This window comes from Pristis pectinata, chromosome 1 (assembly GCF_009764475.1).
Source record: "Pristis pectinata isolate sPriPec2 chromosome 1, sPriPec2.1.pri, whole genome shotgun sequence".
Lineage (NCBI taxonomy): Eukaryota > Metazoa > Chordata > Chondrichthyes > Rhinopristiformes > Pristidae > Pristis > Pristis pectinata.
This window is the reverse complement of record NC_067405.1, coordinates 26,025,768-26,047,174: the sequence shown is the minus strand read 5'-3', so window position 1 is coordinate 26,047,174 and position 21,407 is coordinate 26,025,768. Positions and strand designations below refer to the sequence as shown.

Genomic DNA, 21,407 nt, shown 5'->3' with positions numbered 1-21,407 from the left:
TTGGTTTCATGCTCTCTCATTGATTCAATTATTTCCTCCTTAACTTCCTCTCTGACCTTCCTGTTGTCAACCTGGTTCTCCATGTTATACATTTGAAATCTCTTATATGTTTTTTTTTATTCTGTTCAGTTTTATGTCTCTTTGGTCATCCAAATTAACTTCCTCCTTCGTGAGAACATATCTTGACTATACTCAAACTATCTCCTTAAGGGATTACTGACAATCTTTGATTCCAATTTAACTGAGCCAGATTTATTCCAATCACGGTGAAATTGGTCCTTGTTCAATTGACCAATCTTACATTAGAGTGCTATATATTCCCATAGCTTTTCTGAACTTTACGATGTTAAGATTGTTGTTCCCTAAATTCTCCCCAGAACTAGGTCCAACAACGCTTCTTTCCTCTCTGGCTTGTAAATGTACTGATTAAGAAAGTTCTCCCAAATACACTTCAGAACTTCCTTCCTCTCTTTACCCCTTATTTTATTACCATCCCATTTTATATTAGAGGAGTTGAAGTAGACAGATTATGGAAAGGTGCAGAAATAAAGCATTGTAATAGTGGGGTACTTAAACTTCTCTGGTATTGACTGGAACTTCCTTAATACAAGAAGCTTAGATGGGGCGGGATTTCTTCAATGGATCCAGTAGGGGTTCTTGAAACAGGATGTGGAGAGTCCAACTAGAGGATAGAACATACTGGACCTAGTTTTGGGAAATGAGCCAGGCCAAGTGACAGACCTGATAGTGGGTGAACATTTTGGGAATAGTGACCACATCTCATTATGTTTCAAAGTAGTTATGGGTAAGGATAAAATCAGATCTTGTGGGAGGTACTAAATTGGGGGAGAGCTAATTACAACAGGATAAGACAGGAGCTAAGGGGCATTGATTGGGAACTGCTGCTGTTGGACAAGTCCATGTCTGACATGTAGGAGTTGTTTGAAGACCAGCTGAGCAGAGCTCAGGATCAGCATATTCCGGTTAGGAGTAAGGACAAGGATGGTAACATAAGGGAACCTTGGATGACCTGAGAGGTCCTAAATTTAGTCAGGAAGAAAAAGGAAACATATGTAAGGTTTAGGCAGCTAAAATCAAACTGGGCTTTTGAGGAATATGAAGATAGCAGGAAAGTGCTCAAGTAAGCAATTAGGAAGGCCAAAAGGGGCCATGAAATGTCCTCAGTGAGCAGGGTCAAGGACAATCCCAAGGCATTTTATACTTATATTACGAAAAAGAGGATAACTAAGGAGAGGCCAGGTCCACTCAAGGATAAAGAAGGGAATTTATGCTTGGAGTCAGAGCAAGTGGCTGAGGTACTAAATTAGTACTTTGTAACAGTATCTATCAAGGAGAAATAATTGGAGGATACTGAAAACAGAGTGGGGCATGCTAATGTGCTGGGATGTTTTGAGATTAAGGAGGAGGTCATGCTGAGTCTTCTGAAAAGCATTAAGGTGAATAAGTCCCTAGGGCCCGACGGCATATATCCCAGAATATTGAAAGAAGCAAATGAGGAGATTGCTGGGGTTTTGATAAGGATCTTTGTGTCGGCACTAGCAACAGGTGAGGTCCTGGAGGACTGGAGAGTAGCAAATGTTTCTTTGTTCAAGAAGGGAAATAGGGATAATCCAGGTAACTATAAGCCAGTGTGCCTCATGTCAGTGGCAGGTAAGCTATCGGAGAGGATATTGAGGGATAGGATTTATGCACATTTGGAAAGGCATGGCCCCTTAGGGACAGTCAGCATGGTTTTGTGCGGGGCAGGTCATGTCTTACAAACTTGATTGAGTTTGTTGAGGAGGTGACAAAGGTGCTTGATGAGGGTAAAACAGTGGACATTATCTACATGCACTTTAGTAAGGCATTTGATAAAGTCCCTTGTGGTAGGTTGATTCAGAAGATAAAGGTGCATGGGATCTAGGGTAAAGCAATTTACCCTGGATCCCATGGATTCAGAACTGGCTCGCCCATAAAAGACAGAGAATAGGGGTGGAAGGCTGTTATTCTGGCTGGAGGTTTGTTACCAGTGGTGTTCTTCATGGATCAGTGCTGGGACCTCTGTTGTTTATGATAATATATCAACGTTTTGATGAAAATGTCGATTGGTGGATTAGGAAGTTTGTGGATGACATCAAGATTGGTGGAGTTGTGGACAGTGTAAAGGACCATCAAAGAATACTGAGGGAAATAGATCAGTTATAGATATGGGCAGAGAAGTGGCAGATGGAGTTTAATCCAGGCAAGTGTGAGGTGTTGCTCTTCTGGAGGTCAAATGAAAGGAGAAAGTATACAGTTAATGGTAGGCCCCTTAAAAGCATTGCAGTACAGAGGGATCTGGGGTTCAGGTCCATAGTTCACTGAAAGTGGCTACACAAGTGGATAAGGTGGTAAAAAAGGCGTATGGAATGCTTGCCTTCATTGGTAGGGGTGTTGAGTATAAGAGTAAGGAAGTCATGCTGCAGCTATATAAAACTTTAGTCAGACTGCACTTGGAGTATTGTGTGCAGTTCTGGTTGCCCCATTATAGGAAGGATGTGGAGACAGTGGAAAGGGTGCAGAAGAGGTTTACTAGGATGCTGCTTGGATTAGAGGGTATGAGCTATAAGGAAAGTTTGGACAAACTTGGCTGAGGGAAGACATGATGGAGGTTTTTAAAATAATGAGAGGCACACTGTAGATAGGGTAGACAGTCAGAATCTTTTCCTCAGGGTAGAAATGTCAAACACCAGAGGACATGTTTTTAAGGTTGGGGGGGGGAGTTTAACGGTGACATGAGGGGCAAGTTTTATATGCAGAGAGTGGTAGATGCCGGGAATAGGTTACCAGGGGTAGTCATGGAAGTAGGCAGTTTGGTGGAGTTTAAGAAGCTTTTAGATAGACACAAGAATATAAAGGGAATGGAGGGATATGGATGATACACATGAGGAGGACATTTAGTATAAATTGGCATCGAGATTAGCACAATATGTGGACTGAATGGCCTGTCCGGTGCTGTACTGTTCTATGTTCTGTGTTTGATTCATCTCTGAGGGAAGAAATCTTTGGTTACTTCAGTCCCTTAAACCCCTTAAACTGAGAGCATAAACTCTGGTTCTGGACTCCTCAGACAGAGGAAAGATCCTCCCCGTATCTAGCCTGTTGAGCTCTGTAAGAAATCTGTAAGTTAAAATGAGATCACTCCTCATTCTTCTGAACTACAGTGGCCAAAATTGGTCCCTGCGGTAACTCATTAGTCACAGGCTAACAAATGGAAAAAAATGTTTAGTCCCAATCATTGGTTTCTATACAATTTTCAAACCATCTCAGTATATTACTCCCAATTCTGCATGCTTCCTCTTTGTTGCCCAAGTCTTGTGTGAGACTAATCACAAGCCTTGTGGAAATCTAAATTTAGCCCATCCAGTATCTATTCTACTTGTCACATCCTCAAAGAACTCCAGCAGATTAATCAAATATGATTTTCCTTTCATAAATCTATGATATGAAATCTATGATAGGGTGCAGAGGAGATTTACTAGGATGCTGCCTGGAATGCGGATCCAGGACATAGAACTTGGCCTTTTCTCCTTGGAGCGACGGAGGATGAAGGGGGACCTGATAGAGGTATATAAGATGATGAGAGGCATTGATCGGGTAGATAGTCAGAGGCTTTTCCCCAGGGCTGAAATGGTGGCCACAAGAGGACATAGGTTTAAGGTGCTGGGGAGTAGGTATAGAGGAGATGTCAGGGGTAAGTTTTTTACTCAGAGAGTGGTGAGTGCATGGAATGGGCTGCCAGCAACGGTGATGGAGGCGGATACGATAGGGTCTTTTAAGAGACTGTTGGATAGGTACATGGAGCTGAGAAAAATAGAGAGCTATGGGTAAGCCTAGTAATTTCTCGGGTAGGGACATGTTCGGCACAGCTTTGTGGGCTGAAGGGCCTGAATTGTGCTGTAGTTTTTCCATGTTCTATAATTATGCTCTCCCCTCCACTCTCTTAGTCTTGATGCAGGGTTTCGACCTGAAACATTGACAAATTCTTTCCCCCCACAGATGCTGCGTGACCTGCTAAGTCCCTCCAGCAGTTTGTTTAATACTTTTTCTTTTTCTTTAGTTAGACTGGAGCATTAAAAAGTTGTCACCCATATTTGCAGAAAAGCTGCATCTGACAGTAGGACTTCCTCAAGGTCAAATGGCCTAAAATATTATCTCTCTTTCACTCTCCACAGATGCTGCTTGACTTGCTGTGTATTTGTGAGATTTTCTGTTTTATTAAAGGAGGATTTCCTGTCTACCCTTGCACTCACCACTATGTCTGAGAAATGCTGAAAAGGTTGTATGCTTTGCATCACTGAGCTGATCATATTACCAGAATCAATAACAGTATGAATAATACAACCAGAATTATAATATAGCACATATTGATTGTGAAACAACAGTTGTTACGTAAAGGTCATCACTCATTTAAGAATTGTATCATGAAATTACTCTCTGGATTACATCAATATTTTATAGAAAGTCCTAGGTAAGCTGTCTGTGAGGAAACCTTTAAAAATATATACACACTTTTCTTGGGTTCCTCACATCTTATTTGCAAATATGCATAAAATCTGAAATGGACTTTGTTAGTGGTTAAAACTATTGAGGATAACTACTTTCCAAACTTTCATCGTAGTAGACAGCTGTTAAATTTGTAAATATATGATTTAAAATACACAGCACATTTATAAATATCCTACTCAATGATTGCAATTCTATTTGCTTTTATCATTTTATCAAATTTGCAGCAGTAGAAATATAATATAACAGCCATGACCAAGAACTATAGAAGCCTTCTATTAAAGATTAATGACAATTGTACAGGAAAAAATGCTGCAGAGGATTACATTTAAAGTGTGTATTCTAAATTGCCAAAGGACCCAAATTAACCTCTATTATGTCTTTTAAGCGTTTCATTTGGGGGATGGTATTATTTACTATGCTTCATCAGTCCCATGGTTCCCTCTCTGAGAGCAGGTGTTGGGCAAAGGACTTGTGATCTTGTTCCACTCGAGAGCTGGATGATGACAGGAGCCATTTTTCTGCTCAGTCCAGGGAGACGGGCAGGAATGGAAAGGACATCATGTTGTACAGCTTGGGGAAGAGGTGAACTGTCTTAGTCATTTTACATAATGTTCCAGGGACTTAACTGAAAACATACTACGTTTGTTCATAAAATGAATAGAAAAGTCCAGGCATCAATCGCTGAAAGCACTGGGTAAATTCTTAATGTTGTTATTGCTATATGTCTGCTTCAAGCATGTTAATACTGTTAAATTCAACTTCAACCACCATCGAACTGCCTAATTGATTACTTCTGAATTGCTCGCAGGAATTAATTATGAGAAAAATTTTGTCATACTTAAGGCTATAACGATTTCCACTAATAACTTTAGAGGAAATTTGATCGGTTTATAGAACCTACCTTCTTATAAGTTTTGGAAGAAAGGCCTAACTTTCTTCATTGTAGTTTCAAAAAATATTTGTAGCAGAAGATATGTTCTCTCCTGAACACCATTATTAATATATTAGTCAATATTTATGTTATCTTCAAATCTATTACAAACTAACTGGGGGTCTCGCTCATCATCAAACACAAATTCAGCAATACGACCTTCATCAGAAACCATAATGAGATCTTCCATTTGCATTTGAATGAATTCATAAATAACTTACTGCAGTTGGATTCATCAGAGCCATCTGCACAGTCATGATCCTTGTCACAGACCCATTCTTCAGGAATGCATCGCTTGGTTACAGCACACTGGAACTGGTTTGGAGAACATGTAACTTCAGCTAGGGGCAAAGTTAAAAATTTTTTGTCAAAACATTATGAGAAAAATGAAGTGCAGGCAAAACTTTCCAGCTGATGTATTCAATCCCGAGCACAGATATTCAATCCAGAACACAGTCCTGGACATACCTTGAATTATTAAAGTTCTTGTTCTGGTTGAAAAGCATTAAATTTAAATTAAAACTTCCCACCACTGAAAATTTACAAATAGTCATAGGATCTGTAGTCAAATTGCAGCTCTGAATATTTACTTCAGAATAAGTTCAATGATAACTAATATACAAGGCAATAGCCTTCATTAGATCACATATTTTGAACCAATTCTTAATCTACTTCTACTGTAAATTACTTCTTCAGCGCTTTCCATGCAATGTAAACGACTGAAAAAAGGATTGGCATTTATCTCTAATGCTGAATGTGAGGAATATTTGGGGAACAGAGTCAAAATGCTGGCATAAGGCTTGAACAGAGAGTTTTGAAGGATTGAATTGGATCACAATAATGCATTTACTGAACTGAAGAAACCTTATTCTTCTGATTTTCCAAAACATGCATTGCTAAGTGTTTTGCAACAGACATCAATGTTCTGAATTCAGGTTATAAAAATCATTACTCATTAAAATAACCAGGAAAAAATTAAAATGAAAAATATATAATTTGCATTGTTATACCAGCAAATAGAGATAGGTGCATATTTTACAGTATAATGTAGTAATTTCTCCTATACAGTTACAGTTGTACCATACCTCAACTCCCCAACCTTAGAACTTACAAAAACTGTACAATTTATCAACTGCTATATAAAAATCAATTAAATCCCAACATAGTAGAATTAATTAAAATAATTTAAAATCTGATCTAGGTATTCATTGTTAAACACTTCATAGGTCGATAACACAGACGAATAAAATGTTGTCCCTTAAATCATTAGACTCACTTTCAAAGAAAGATTTATACTGAATAAGGCAAGCTCTTAGATATTCTGCAGCTACAGGTGGATAAGAGCATCGAGCATCATTAAAATTCATTGCAGGAAACATTGGATTCAAAGGATTAGAAATCATTACAAATACAAAATGCAGGAAAAGCTCAGCAGCTCAGACCACATCTATAGGAAGAGTTTCATGTCGGAGACCCTTCACCAGAACTGAAAAGGAGACAAAAGAAGCTTGCAAAGCTGCAGGGAAAGTGGGGGAATGGGATGTCTCTGATAGGATGAAAGCGGGATGACCATGGGGATAAATTGTAAACAAGATTATCTGGTCAGTGACTGAATGGAAGCAGTTAGAAGATGAGAACATGGACAAAATGATGTAGGAGATGTGAATTGCAGAGTAGGACAGACCAGCAGCTCATCCATCTTACCCATTTCCTGCACCTCTATTCTCACTCCGTCTCCTCCAGAACAGAACAAGGATAGAGCTCCGCTGGTCCTCACTTTCCACTCCAACGGCCTCCACATTCGACAGGTCATTCTCTGCAATTTCCACCACCCTCAAAGAGATTCCATCACTATCTTCCCCCTCCTCCCCTTTCAGCATTTTACAGGGACCATTCCATTTGCACCACCCTAGTCCTTTTACCTCTTCCCTTCCAACTAATAGAAAGCATCCTATCAGCATTCTATCTGGATGCATCATGGTTTGGTACGGCAACTGTTCTGCCCAGGACTGCGAGAAACTGCAGAGAACTGTGGACACAGCCTTGGCGAACCAGCCAGCATAATAAAAGACCCCACTCAGCTGGGTCATTCTTTCTTGTCTCCTCTTCCATCAGGTAGAATATACAGGAGCCTGAGGGCATGTACCACCAGGCTTAAGGACAGCTTCTACCCCACTGTGATAAGACTATTGAACAGTTCCCTTATACGATGAGATGGACTCTGACCTCATGATCTACCTTGTTGTGACCTTGCACCTTATTGCACTGCACTTTCTCTGTAGCTGTGACACTTTACTCCGTACTGTTATTGTTTTTACCTGCACTACATCAATACACTCTCTACTAACTCAATGTAACTGCACTGTGTAATGAATTGACCTGTACGATCGGTATGCAATACAAGTTTTCCACTGTACCTTGGTACAAGTGACAATAATAAACCAATACCAATACCAATCCAAGGACCCACCGATTGTACAGGTCAATTCATTACACAGTGCAGTTACATTGAGTTAGTACAGGGCGCATTGAGGTAGTACAGGTAAAAACAATAACAGTACAGAGTAAAGTGTCACAGCTACAGAGAAAGTGCAGTGCAATAAGGTGCAAGGTCACAACAAGGTAGATCACGGCAATTCACTTGGACTTCTTCCAATCTCATGTACTGCATTCGGAGTTCACAATATGGTCTCTTCTAAATGGAGAAGCCAAACACAGATTGGGAGATTGTTTTGCAGAGCACCTAAGTTCAGTCCACCAGGGTGACCCTGAGCTTCCCAATGCCTGCCATTTTAATTCCTCATCCCATTCCCAATCTGACCTATTGGTCTGTGGCCTCCTGTACTGTCACAATGAAGCCCAAGGCAAGTTTTAGAAACAGCACCTCAACTTCCACCTGGTCATATAGCAACCTTTTGGATTCAATGTTAATCCCTACAACATCTGAAAACTTGATTTCTCAGTCTGTATCAGTCATCCATCTGTGATATTAGCTCTGCTTTTCTATCCTTTTTTTCTTTCCTTTTCTTCTCTCTGAGAGTGGAGGACATACCCAGCCTGACCTGCTGAGCCCGTCCTCCTGCTCTGCATTTCACAACTCCTATATTCTCTTCTCTAGGTTCTTTTGTGTATGTTCTCACTCTCTAACTGCTCCCATCACTCATTGCACTCTGTCCGCAATGGGCATCCTGAGCTCCCAGCTGCATGCCATTTCAAATCCACTTCCATTCCCACATTGGAATCTTTGGTCTTCTCCACTGCCAGGGTGTGGCTCAACACAAACTAGAGGAACAGCACCTCATGTTCCATCTGGGTAGTCTACAACCCAGAGATATAAACATTAAATTTTCCAATTTCAGGTAACCCGCACCTCTGGTTTCCCTCTCTCCCTTCTCTTTCTCTCCTTCTGATCTTCCTCTGGTCCTCCCATTTTTGTCCCCTTTCCCAAACCCATTTCCCACTCCAGCCCCCCATCGCCCATTTTCCTCCCCCTTCTGGTTCCATCCAGATTTACCCATACATTTCAGCCACCAGCTCTTCACCCCCTAGCCCCCCCCCCACATTCTGGTCCTGGTTCCATCTGCCTTTTGCCTCTCCCCGAATAGATCCCATTATCACCTTCCTTGACATCAAATTCCAGCACTGGAAGCCTCTGTGTTCCTGCTCATCACCCTCCAGCAGCTCTCTCCGCCTTCACCCTCCCCTTCTCCTTCCTGGGTCCATCTTCCTCCTTGTTTTTATCTGCTTCCATCCATCAACCACCTGCCTCTGTCTCCCAACCTCCACCTTGCTCCCTTCCCTACCTTGCTCGATATGCCTATCATTCTTCACCTCTCCTCAACCCACCAGTCACTTCTGGCCCCGTTTCACCACTCCCCCTTTTCTCTTTATACTCTGGGCACCTCCCCTCTCCATTCTTCGTCCTCATGCAAGGTTTGGACCCAAAACATTGACAATTCCTTTACCCCCAACAGATGCTGCTTGACCCTCTGAGTTACTCCAGCAGATTATTTGCTTCACTAGTATTTATTTATATGGATGGTTCATTATGCTCAAATGTTGAATTTTAAAACTCACGGCAATCGCTTTCATCCTCTCCATCCCCACAGTTATCTTGACCATTACATCTGAAGATGACGGGTATGCATCGCCTCTTCTGTGAGCACTTAAACTGGCTTGGAAGGCAAACATGCGTCTCTAAAGAATTAAGAATAAACTTAATGTGCTCAGTATTTATAATCAATATCATGCAAATAACATATAAATATCTTGAATGCTTAGCTAAGTAATTCAGATGCAGTACTGACCACAATTTGCTTCATCTGAATTGTCTCCACAGTCATTCTCGCCATCACAGATGAAGGCAGGTTTAGTGCATATTCCAGTACCACATTGAAATTGACCTGGCCTGCATTTAAATTCAGCTGCGAAGTTCAAAGAAGCATAACTTACAGAATGAAGGAATTAGGGTCAATCAGTGACACAAACAGAATGATTACTCTGATAATTAAGAAAAACACAGCATAAACAGAAAGGAATTGTAACCAATTTATTTCATCCACCTGATTACTACTACAGTGTTGCAGGTGGTTCATAAAAGGAATAATATGTTCTTATTTATTGACTGGCACAATGGCTCTGCCAGTTGAGGCGCTGCCTCACTGTCTCTGGGTTCAATCCAGACCTTACATCTGTGTGGAGCTTGCGTGTGCTCCCTGTAACTGCATGGGTTTCCTCCGGGTGCTCCAGTTTCCTCCCACATCTCAAAGATAACTGGCCATTGTAAATTGCCTCTAGTGCATAGGTAAGTGGGAGAACCTTGAGGGGATGGAGGTAGCTAAAGAGGATATGGGCAGAATAAAAATGGGATTAATATAGGATTGGTGTAAATAAGTGGTTGATAATTGGTGCAGACCCACTGGGCCTGCTTCCATGCTCGATGACTCCAAATGCTGCAGTCAGTTTTATGAATGAACATGCTAAAGTATTAATTTTTTTGGATGGTAGGCAGTAGTAATCACATATAAGCAGCAAGAAAGTGCAATATCTTTCCAGGAAGATGCCCTTTTAGCAAATATACCTTTGGATATATACTTTGAACAGTGGAAAAGATTAAAAGTGAAAAAATATTTGTCAACAAAATGATTAAAAATACTCACGACAATCTTCAGGCTCATCTGATCCATCTCCACAGTCATCTTCTGTATCACATTTCCACCAGAATGGAATACATTTATCATTGCTACAGACAAACTATTGAGATAGTATAATGAAAACATTGTATAATTAGACCATTTATAAAATATGTACATATTTAAAGCTTACATTGCAAAAATATATAACTTGAGCCATTGTTAAAAATATTCTTTGCTCATGAATATCTATTCTCATAGAAAATGACCAGCCTGGTGAAAACATGCTAAAAGTTGTGGTCTCTGTTACTGTTGTTCAGCATAAGGTCTTTCTTGGCAAAGTGCAGAGTATTTGGGGAGAGTAAATTCAAATCCCTTTTATGTATTTTGCCTCTCTTATTCTTCTCTGCTGGGTCTGTAGATAGTCGATCATGTTGCTCATGGCTTCGAGTATGTTGGTTGCCTACAGGCAGCTCAGGCAGCTGGAGGATAATCCTCATCTCTGAAGCTGGATGGCAAGTGTAGGAAGGCTAATTAACAGTGGAGAGTATCACAGCCAAGCTTGTCCTGTTTTCAGCTCAAATTCACAAAAGGAACACAGGATGGCAATCAGGAGAGGGAACATTGATTGATATTTTCTTTCTTCATATGGATTTTGTGATCTATTAGAACATAATTATTATTTTCCTGCATGCATATTCCTCCTTACGTTCATAAACAATCTTAGATGATCATGGTAAGCTTTTAATCCTTATAGTTAATGAACTGTAGGAATTGTTCACTCACTGGAACTCCCTGATCTGATTATCAGACCCCTAGACAGAACTTGTTTCTGCCTCTCTTTTTCCAATTACATACTCAGTTCCCATTTTAAGTGCTTTATAAGTACTGGGCTTGGTAACTGAAGCGAGCAGCAGCAGGAAACATCTGCCTGTGATCCCAGTTAAACCCCACATTGTTATCCATTCCATGCAATATTAAGCTGCAGAAATTTAGATGTGGCTGCCAGCCTTGATTAAAAAAAGTTAAGTGCAAGTAAGAAGTTTGTTTATTTTCTATTTACTTCATGTTATGTTTCAATTGCTAATAAAGTATTTTGAGTTATTTTCTTTAAACAATGTTCAGAGACTTTGAAAAACTTTAAAAAATGCCTTTGATAGTGGCAAGCTGTCAGGGGCCTTCAATATCTGTTACCTCAGGCTTAGTCTATGTTTACAGTTCACTGTGTATGGCTACAGAATCAAGACTGTGAGGTTGATCAATCCCATGGAGCTGCAGAAATAAATATGGCCGTAGGAAAAATGTAAGGGTTGAGTACAGACAGCAGGCCAGATTGAGCATAATCTGGCCCCATCACTTTGCCACCGTACCCCTGGAATATAATTTATTTAAAATATTTTACTTTGATTTAAAATCCATTAGATTTTGAGATGTTTCTGTGAGGTCATTACAATTCACACCCATAAAGAATAGCATCTCAGTACCAGAAAGTGTGCTAAGCAATAATATGCACAGAAATTCCGAAAATTCCTTTCAATTTCAAAGAGTAATGTGTGAAGTAGTAAGAAGTTGATTATCATGTGTTAATCCTGCAACAGATATCCTGCGATTGAAGTCAATCTCTCCAAAATACAATTTTAACTGAAAAAAAGACATTTAGATTTGTTCAGTCAGACAGGCAGCAATGCCTGATTGATTATATTGCTGTGTAGTCTCCGGGCACAGGATTTTTAATGTGGCTTACAAGGCTGTTACAAGGAGGCAGAATATTTGCTCAGTGAGTTTAATGTATATCTATATATATGGCTTGTGTTTATAGACTGAGTCTATCACATTCATTCAATACCTGGCTTGCGGTGCAATTGGAAAGGCAAGTCTTGCCATCAGCAGCCAGATAGAAATTTGTGGGACAGGCACATTTGTATCCTCCTCCTGGAGATAGCAGACAAAGGTTGCTGCATCCACCATTGGATATTTTGCATGGGTGACCAGGAACTGAAACAGAAGATAAGAGGCATGGTGTGAGACAAAAAAAAAATCTACAGTGCCATAATTTCCATGCATTGTTGAAGAGATGCAAAAGCAAAATGATTAGGTTGCAGAAAAGATCCACAAGGATGTTGCCTGGACTGGAGGCCTTCAGTTATGATTGGATAGGCTGTTTTCCCTGGAGTGAAGGAGGCTGAAGGGTGACCTTACAGAGGATGATAAAATCATGAGGGTAGATAGGGTAGACAGTCACAGTTTTTTTTTTCCCCAAGGCAGAGGAGTCTTGAACTTGAGGGCATAGATTTAAGGTGAAAGGGAAAGACTTGAATGGGGTCTGACGGGCAAGTTTTTCACACAGAGGTGGTGGCTATATGAAACAAGCTGCCAGAGAAGGTGGGAGAGGTAGTTAAAATTAAAACATTTAATAAAAACATTTGGCTAGGTATATGGCTAGGAAAAGTTTAGAGGGATATGGGCCAAGTACAGGCAAATGGAATTAGCTTAGATGGGCATCTTGGTCAGCATGGACAAGTTGGGCCAAAGGGCCTGCTTCTGTGCTGTATAACTCCACAAATCCATGATTAGGAAAAAGTAACACTACTTAAAGCTTTTATAAACCTCAGAGAGTTTAACCCTTATTCTTGATTGGAGTTGGCACAAAAGGTGTTGTCAAGTCTGTATTGAAGGCTTGGGGTAGTTTTCAGGCCTTTTTGCAAGGTGCTGGTCTGGTGGGACCCTGAAAGAAGGGAAAAATCATCTATTGACTGCTGGGCAGGTGGGAATGGAAGTTTTGGCAGCTGTAAATTACTGGCTAGTAACAAAAACAATGCTCACCACCAAACATGTAAAGTCATAGTGAGGGGGTTTTCATAGGGAAAGGTACAGGAATTTACTTCTCAGCATTACTTTCCTGCATTAACCTTATATTCTTTGATAGATAACAATCTATTAATCACTGCCTTGAATGTGCCCAACAACCAAGCCTCCACAGCTATCTGACCCAGACAATTCTGAAGACTCACCACCCTCTAACTGAAGAAGTTTCTTCCCATCTTAGTTCTGAATGGCAGACCCCTTGTTCTGAGACTGTGATTCCTGGTTCTAGAAACTCCTGCCTGGAGAAACACCATCCCAGAATCTACCTTGTCAAGCCCTGTCAGAATATTCTACATTTCAATGAGATCAGCTCTCCTTCTTCGAAATTCACGAGAGTATAGGCCCAGTCTGCCTAATTTTTCTTTATAGAACAAACTCACCATGACAGAAATCAAACTAGTGAACCTTCACTGCACTCCTATCACAAACATATCCTTCCTTATGTAGTGAGACCAGGCCTATGCCCACAGTATTCCAGATACAGTCTTAATAGGGCCCTTTTTAATTGGAGGACATCTCCACTCATGTAATGAAATGATCTTGCAATAATGGCCAAAATATCATTTGCCTTTCTTAATTGCTTGTGAACTTTCATGTTAACTCTCAGAGATTCATGTATGAACACCAACAGGATTCAATATGTCAACTTAAAAAAATATATCATTTTTCTATTTTCTACTGATTCAACCCTTTTATGAGAGGGACATAACAAGAAAATATTCTGGGCACCACAATGAAAAGAACACTCCCATTACAATGATGTGAAATACAGTATACAGTCACAAATCATTACAGTGCGGAAAGATGTCTCTCAGTTACACATGCTTTTGTTGGTCCTTAGAACAAGCTGTCCAATTTAGAGCCACATTCTAGATTTTTCACTTCATAAGCAATTAATATTCTTTGAGTACAAATTTAATTGCTTCTCTGAAGTTTGTTTCATCTGTCTTTCAGGTCCAAATCATTACAAACTCTTGTGTGGGGGAAAAAACCTCATTTTACTTTTTGTTCATATGCCAATTATTTAAATCCGTGACCTCTGGTTATCAACCCTCTGGCCAAGAGAAATAATTTTTCCTATTTGCTCTTTTAAAACATCTCATTATTTTGAATAATATAATTAGGTTTTCCTTTAAGATCAAACTGGTGAACCTTCGCTGTACTCCAATTGCAAGTATGTCATTCCCTAGATAGTTAGACCAGTTCTATACACAATATTCTTGGCAGAGTCTGAACAAGGCCTCCAATGAGAACAGCACAGCTTCTCTGATTTCTTCACACAACAGAAATCTTTTATACATCAATTGGTAAAACATTGTGTGAATCTTCTCCAGGGCCAAAACATCTTTTCTTAGAGTGGCTCTGTCAAGTACAATCGACACCTAGTGTGGAACAGTTTTCCCACTATAAATGAAGTCATATACAGGCAAGGCTGAGACCTGGAACATTAGGATCTTTACAGACAGTCCCAGCAGCAAAAGGCCTGACTATCACTTGGGAACATCAAGGCTTTGACATTGATGTTGTTACCTTAAGCGAGACATGGCAGATATTGTTTGTTTGTCATTTGTATTAACGATTTGGATTAGAATGTAGGTGGCATGATTAGTAAATTCCTGAATGACACCAAAATTGTGGACAGCGAAGAGGGTGTCTAAGTTTACAACAAGATTGAAATCAACTGGGAAAGTGAGCAAGGGAATGGCAAATGGAATTTAACTAGACAAGTGCGAAGTGCTGCATTTTGGAAAGTTAAACCAGGGCAGAATATACACAGTGAATGGCCCTGGGGAGTGCTGTAGAATAGAGACACCAAGGGGCACAGGTGCACAGTTCCCTGAAAAGATGACACAGGTAGACAGGGTGGCACGTTTGCCTTCAACAGTCCGGGTATTGAATGTGAGAGTTGGGATGTCATGTAATGGTTGTACAAGACATTGGTGAGAACGCAGCTGGAGTTTGTATGTAGTTCTGGTCACCATGTTAAAGGAAGGATATGATTAAGCGAGAAAGGGTGCAGAAAAGATTCACAAGATTTTACCAGGACTGGACGGCTTGAGTTATATTGAGAAACTGGGTAGGCTTGGACTGCTTTCCCTGGAGCAAAGGAGGCTGAGGGGTGACCTTATAGACATGTATAAAATCATGAGGGGTATGGATAACGTGGATGGTCACAGTCTGTTTCCAAAGGTAGGGAAGTCTAAAAACTAAAGGCCACAGGATTAAAATGAGAGGGGAAGGATTTAAAGGGAAATTGAGGGGCAAGCTTTTCACACAGAGGGTGGTGGGTATATGGAACAAGCTGCCAGAGGAAGTGGTAGAGGCAGGTAAAATTATTTTTGAAAGACATTTGGACAGGTCCATGGATAGGACAGATATGGGCCAAACACAGGCAAATGGGACTAGCTCTGGAAGCACCTTGCTCGACATGGATGACTTGGGCCGAAAAGATTGTTTTTGTTCTGTTTAACTCTGCGACTATGACTAACTCTATGGCAGTCAGAAGTTGGCCAGCACAAAGAAAATGGTGGTGGGGTGTACCTTCTTCTGAAAGGACAAACTGGAGGAGGAATGAGCATTTTCATGGTGTGAGCTATCAGTACATCAGCAAACATGCCTCAATCCTGGAAGGTGCAGATGTGACCAAGGAGGACATCTACTTCAACCTTTAAAAAAAATCCTGACCCACATCCAAGAAGGAGATAATTGATCCTCTTAGGAGACTTCAATGGCAAGTTTGGAAGCAATACTATCCTCTGGCAGGATGTGATCGGCTAGAAGAGGTTTGGAAAAGCTGGCTCCAACATATTTCTCCTCCTGACAAAATGTTTGGAGCACATATTCAACACCTTGTTTTGCCAAATCGACATGCACTAGTACTCCAATCCAGACACTAGCTCCGATTACATTATATCATCATCTGAGCAAGAAGATGCAAGAGTCTCCACATCACCTAGGTCACGGCAGGTATCGAACACCGCTTGGCTGACTACTGCTTCATCCACTGTGTTACCTCAAGTAACTTGACCTGAAACCATTGGTAGAAACTGCAGTGCTACTATCAGAAAAAAATACTTGAAGTTCTCAGAGCCTGCAAAAATAACTTTCCTTAGATACTTCCAAATAGTTCTTAATATATAGACCTTTTTCACTAACAACCCCAAGAAAATAAAACCATTTAGATCATGCTGAATCCCAAAGTGAATCCCTTTGCTTCATGTCTAAGTCCTGAAGTCTGCTTCTACACTCCTGACAGTTTACCGATGGGCCATATTTTATATTATCAACAAAACTGGCAAACCCTTCCCCAAAGCCACAAGATAAACAACGGTCCTAAAACCAGTCACCTGGAAGATTCCATCAGATATTGCTCTCGGGTCAGAAAACACTCAGCACCACAACTCTCTGCTTTCTGCACAGAACATTCACTGAGACAAGCCCTACTTGTTCCAAAACAGAATGAAATTTATCCTGTGCACAACTTAGAAATTCTTCACTCTTCTTGCCTTTTGCAGACTTTTTCTCCCTACTCTACTTCCATATTAGAGTAAATGAAGTCTCATCCTATTACTCTTACTATTTTTTACCTTTGTCTACAGATTTTCTCCTATATTTCATACTTTCTCTAATCTCATTCAAAACTATAAAATATTCTCTTTACATGGAATTTCTTACAAATACCAGAGTTTTTTTTATACTGTACATTTAGGAACATAATAACTTTCGATGAACAGCTAGAAACAGCAATTTATAAGGACAGGATAGCTCAAGGTCTACAACTCATGACTCTTTCAAAGCTTGCAATTTTGTCTGTGTTTTGTAAGTGAATGTCAAACATCTTTTGAAATTCTGAAATAGCAAGAGCAAGTGAGTCACTGGATAAAGGTTGCTGTTGTCAAGCGTAGGCGAATGCCAAGTGCACACATCACATAGTCTATTAAATGTGTACTCTCAAGGCATTGTTCTAAAATTCAAGTGAAGTCAGTAAAAACTAAGTACTTAATTCTAAACCTGGATAATGCCATACCATGGCACTCCACAAAGATCCTGTTAATTCAGTGGGATTGGGGCCATTACAAGTGATGTAATCCCTGCAGGTTAATTAAATTATGATTAGCTGACTGGAGGCACTTTGTGGGGTCCTTGTGCTGAGTTTGTTGAATGTTTATAGTTCAAAATACACAGTTTTGAAATATTACAACATCATACTCATCTTTTTTCCTCAATGATAATAATGCCTGTTTGCAATTTTATTGTTTCTAATTAAAATGATTTCCTAATCATAATTATGCAAACTGTTCAATGAAATGAATGACTTAAACAGCAACTTGAAAACATATAGCATGTCACGAGCAATTACCATCTGGTTGTCTGTGAGGATGATACACATGGATATCCATTATCTGATGCCAAGAGCTGATTAGCGGAATCTTGTTCAAGCCTGTGGTTTTGTGAGCACGGCTGACCGACTTAGTTTTCCAATCTGTCCAGTAGATGTAGTCTTCAAATAATGTCAATGCTAATACATGTGGGATATCTTGATTATGAACTGCAATAGGATATGGTTATATTAATGTACTACATTGGGGGATCACCAGATACAACATTCCATATTGTAAAAGCCATCGGAGTCAGCTTATATACAATTTCTTATGAATAACATGCAGGTTCCCCAAGGTTTCCCTTAATTACTTCAAGTATATTGAATAGAGCATAAACTCTTGTGGCTTGAGGTTTTATTTGGTCCAACAGGTGATGGCAAGAGGTGATTTTGGGATTCTTCAAAATGAAATAACAAAATCATTTAAAAATCATATACTTTGAACTGAAATCCTATTATATCCACCAAAACACTCAATTTACAACAAAACAAAATAGACAGGCTTAGTATACAGAATGCACTCGATGGAAATCAAATTTGTCCGTGTTTCCCTCTCTTGTGAGAACACTGTTTTACTTGGATGCAGTTCCACAAATATTGACAGTCACTTAACCAAATGGAAATTCTAATTCAGAAGAAACCATTAACCGTCAAGGCCAAACCCAATTCCATCCACACTCAATTCTCATATAGACATACATCAACAAGAAATCTCAGCACAATGTGGCAGAACTCCTGTTTATTTGTGGAAGGACGTGGAGACCTGTTAAAGTAGTGTGACTGAATTCATCTAACTCAGCACAGATTCGAAACAGTAGCTGGAGGCCTTCCATTAAATAGGGTTCAATGCCACACAAATGTTGCATTTACCATTAATCTTTCAGGGGATCTAAGCAAAAACCGCTATGTGTATTTCACTCCATTAATGACAACTGGGGGAATAATATTGAGCGAGAATTATTTTGCATTTACTTTCCTTCACTCTCTGGACTTCATTTGAATAAGCTTATATTATCATTATTAACCTAATGTTGATATCCTTTTACGTATGACTTCTGATTAACAAAAGAAATCGATGTTCAGGAATCTTATGCAGGATGTTAGGGATAAATATGTCCCGGTGAGGCAGAGAAGGAATGGCAGGGTGAAGGAACCGTGGGTGATGAGAGAGGTGGAACGACTTGTTAGGGAGAAGAAGGTAGCTTACGTGAGGTATAAGCAGCAAGGTTCAGACAGGGCCCGTGAGGAATATAGGGCAGTGAGGAAGGAACTTAAGAAAGGGCTGAGGAGAGCTAGAAGGGGACATGAAAAGGCTTTGGCTAGTAGGGTTAAGGAAAATCCCAAGGTCTTTTTCAAGTACGTGAAGAGTAGGAGGATGGCTAGGGTAAAGGTAGGTCCGATTAAGGACAAAGGTGGGAGAATTTGCCTGGTGGTGGAAGTGGGAGAAGTTCTCAATGAGTACTTCTCTTCGGTATTCACCAGGGAGAGGGGTCTTGATGATGCGGAAGGGAGTGCTGGTAGGGGTAATGTTCTCGAGGTTGTAGATATCAAGAGAGAGGATGTGTTGAAATTGTTAAATAATATTAAGACAGATAAATCTCCGGGGCCTGACGGGATTTTCCCCAGGCTGCTTCGAGAGGCGAGGGAGGAGATTGTTGAACCGCTGGTAAGGATCTTTGAGTCCTCGTTGTCCACGGAGATGGTGCCAGAGGATTGGAGGGTTGGGAATGTTGTTCCCTTGTTCAAAAAAGGTAATAGGGATAGGCCAGGGAATTATAGACAGGTGAGTCTCACGTCTGTGGTGGGTAAGCTGTTAGAAAGGATTCTAAGGGATAGGATTTATGAACACCTAGAGAATCATGGACTGATTAGGGACAGCCAGCATGGCTTTGTGAAGGGAAGATCTTGCCTCACAAGCCTGATAGAGTTCTTTGAGGAGGTGACCAGGAAGATTGATGAGGGCAGTGCGCTGGATGTGGTTTACATGGATTTTAGTAAGGCATTTGATAAGGTTCCTCATGGTAGGCTTCTTCAGAAGGTCAGAGGCCAAGGGATCCAAGGAAGCTTGGCTGTGTGGATTAGGAATTGGCTTGCATGTAGAAAGCAGAGGGTTGTGGTGGAAGGAGTGCCCTCGGATTGGAAGGCACTGACTAGTGGTGTCCCGCAGGGATCGGTTCTGGGACCTCTACTTTTTGTGATATTTATAGATGACTTAGATGAGGGGGTGGAGGGCTGGGTTAGTAAGTTTGCGGATGACACTAAGATAGGCGGCGTTGTAGATAGTGTGGAGGGCTGTCGGAGCTTACAGAGGGATATTGATAGGATGCAGAGCTGGGCTGACAAGTGGCAGATGGAGTTCAATCCAGAGAAGTGTGAGGTGGTACACTTTGGAAGGACAAACTCCAGGGCAGAGTACTGGGTGAATGGCAAGGAACTTGGCAGTGTGGAGGAGCAGAGGGATCTGGGGGTTCATATTCACAGTTCATTGAAAGTTGCCTCACAGGTAGAAAGAGCAGTTAAGAAGGCCAATGGGATTTTGGCTTTCATAAATCGTGGGATTGAGTTTTAGAGCTGCGAGGTGATGATGCAGCTTTACAAAACTCTAGTTAGGCCACACTTAGAGTACTGTGGTCAGTTCTGGTCGCCTCATTATAGGAAGGATGTGGAGGCGTTGGAGAAGGTGCAGAGGAAATTTACCAGGATGCTGCCTGGATTAGAGAGTATTGAATATGAGGAGAGGCTTAAGGTGCTAGGGCTTTATTCACTGGAAAGGAGGAGGATGAGAGGAGACATGATGGAGGTATATAAAATACTGAGAGGAATAGATAGAGTAGACAGTCAGCGCCTCCTTCCCAGGGCACCAATGCTGAAGACGAGAGGGCATGGCTTTAAGGTTATGGGTGGGAGGTTCAGGGGAGATGTCAGGGGGAGGTTTTTCACCCAGAGAGTGGTTGGTGCATGGAATGCACTGCCTGTGGTGGTGGTGGAGGCAGATGCATTGAACAGGTTCAAGAGCTTGTTGGATAGGCATATGGAGGAGTGTGGGACGGGGGGATATGTGGGAGGAAGGGGTTAGGTAGTGTGGGGGTGGTTTGATAGACGGCACAGCATGGTGGGCCGAAGGGCCTGTTTTGTGCTGTATAGTTCTATGGTTCTATGGTTAACAAAAGTATCAAATGTTAAGCCTATGATGCACTGGAAGTCATGTAATTGCTGATAACTGACAAAAATTTGGCCATGCAGTTAAAAATCTAAATCCTTCTATCACTTTAAGAACCTCTAGTCAGCATCTTGAAAATCCCCTTGATGAGGATATAAAATTCACATAGCCATCTGATTTTCAATGTGACATCTTGCAACAATCAATCATTAACCTCAGATAAATTTTAATTCCACCTGCAATATCAAGAAAGCAAGCCCTGAGTACTTCTTCAAATCTGACAATTTGATTCCTTATCAGTACCTACTTGTCCCAAATCTATAAATACTAAGCATAGTAGACAGCTATACAATACAGAATATATATTACTCTGATTTTGATAACTTTCCA

At 40.7% G+C, this 21,407-nt stretch overlaps 1 protein-coding gene across 1 annotated transcript in view; it reads right to left on the bottom strand.

Moving 5' to 3' along the window:
* Positions 1-21,407, bottom strand: part of LOC127583300 (low-density lipoprotein receptor-related protein 1-like) — a 1,307,163-nt gene that overhangs the window by 123,023 nt on the left and 1,162,733 nt on the right. The window contains exons 61-66 of the mRNA XM_052039177.1: positions 17,837-18,025; positions 12,458-12,606; positions 10,639-10,732; positions 9,787-9,903; positions 9,557-9,676; positions 5,701-5,820 (exon numbers count right to left, since the gene is read on the bottom strand). Coding sequence (XP_051895137.1) covers positions 5,701-5,820; positions 9,557-9,676; positions 9,787-9,903; positions 10,639-10,732; positions 12,458-12,606; positions 17,837-18,025 — 789 coding nt within the window. The remainder of the gene's footprint in view (positions 1-5,700; positions 5,821-9,556; positions 9,677-9,786; positions 9,904-10,638; positions 10,733-12,457; positions 12,607-17,836; positions 18,026-21,407) is intronic.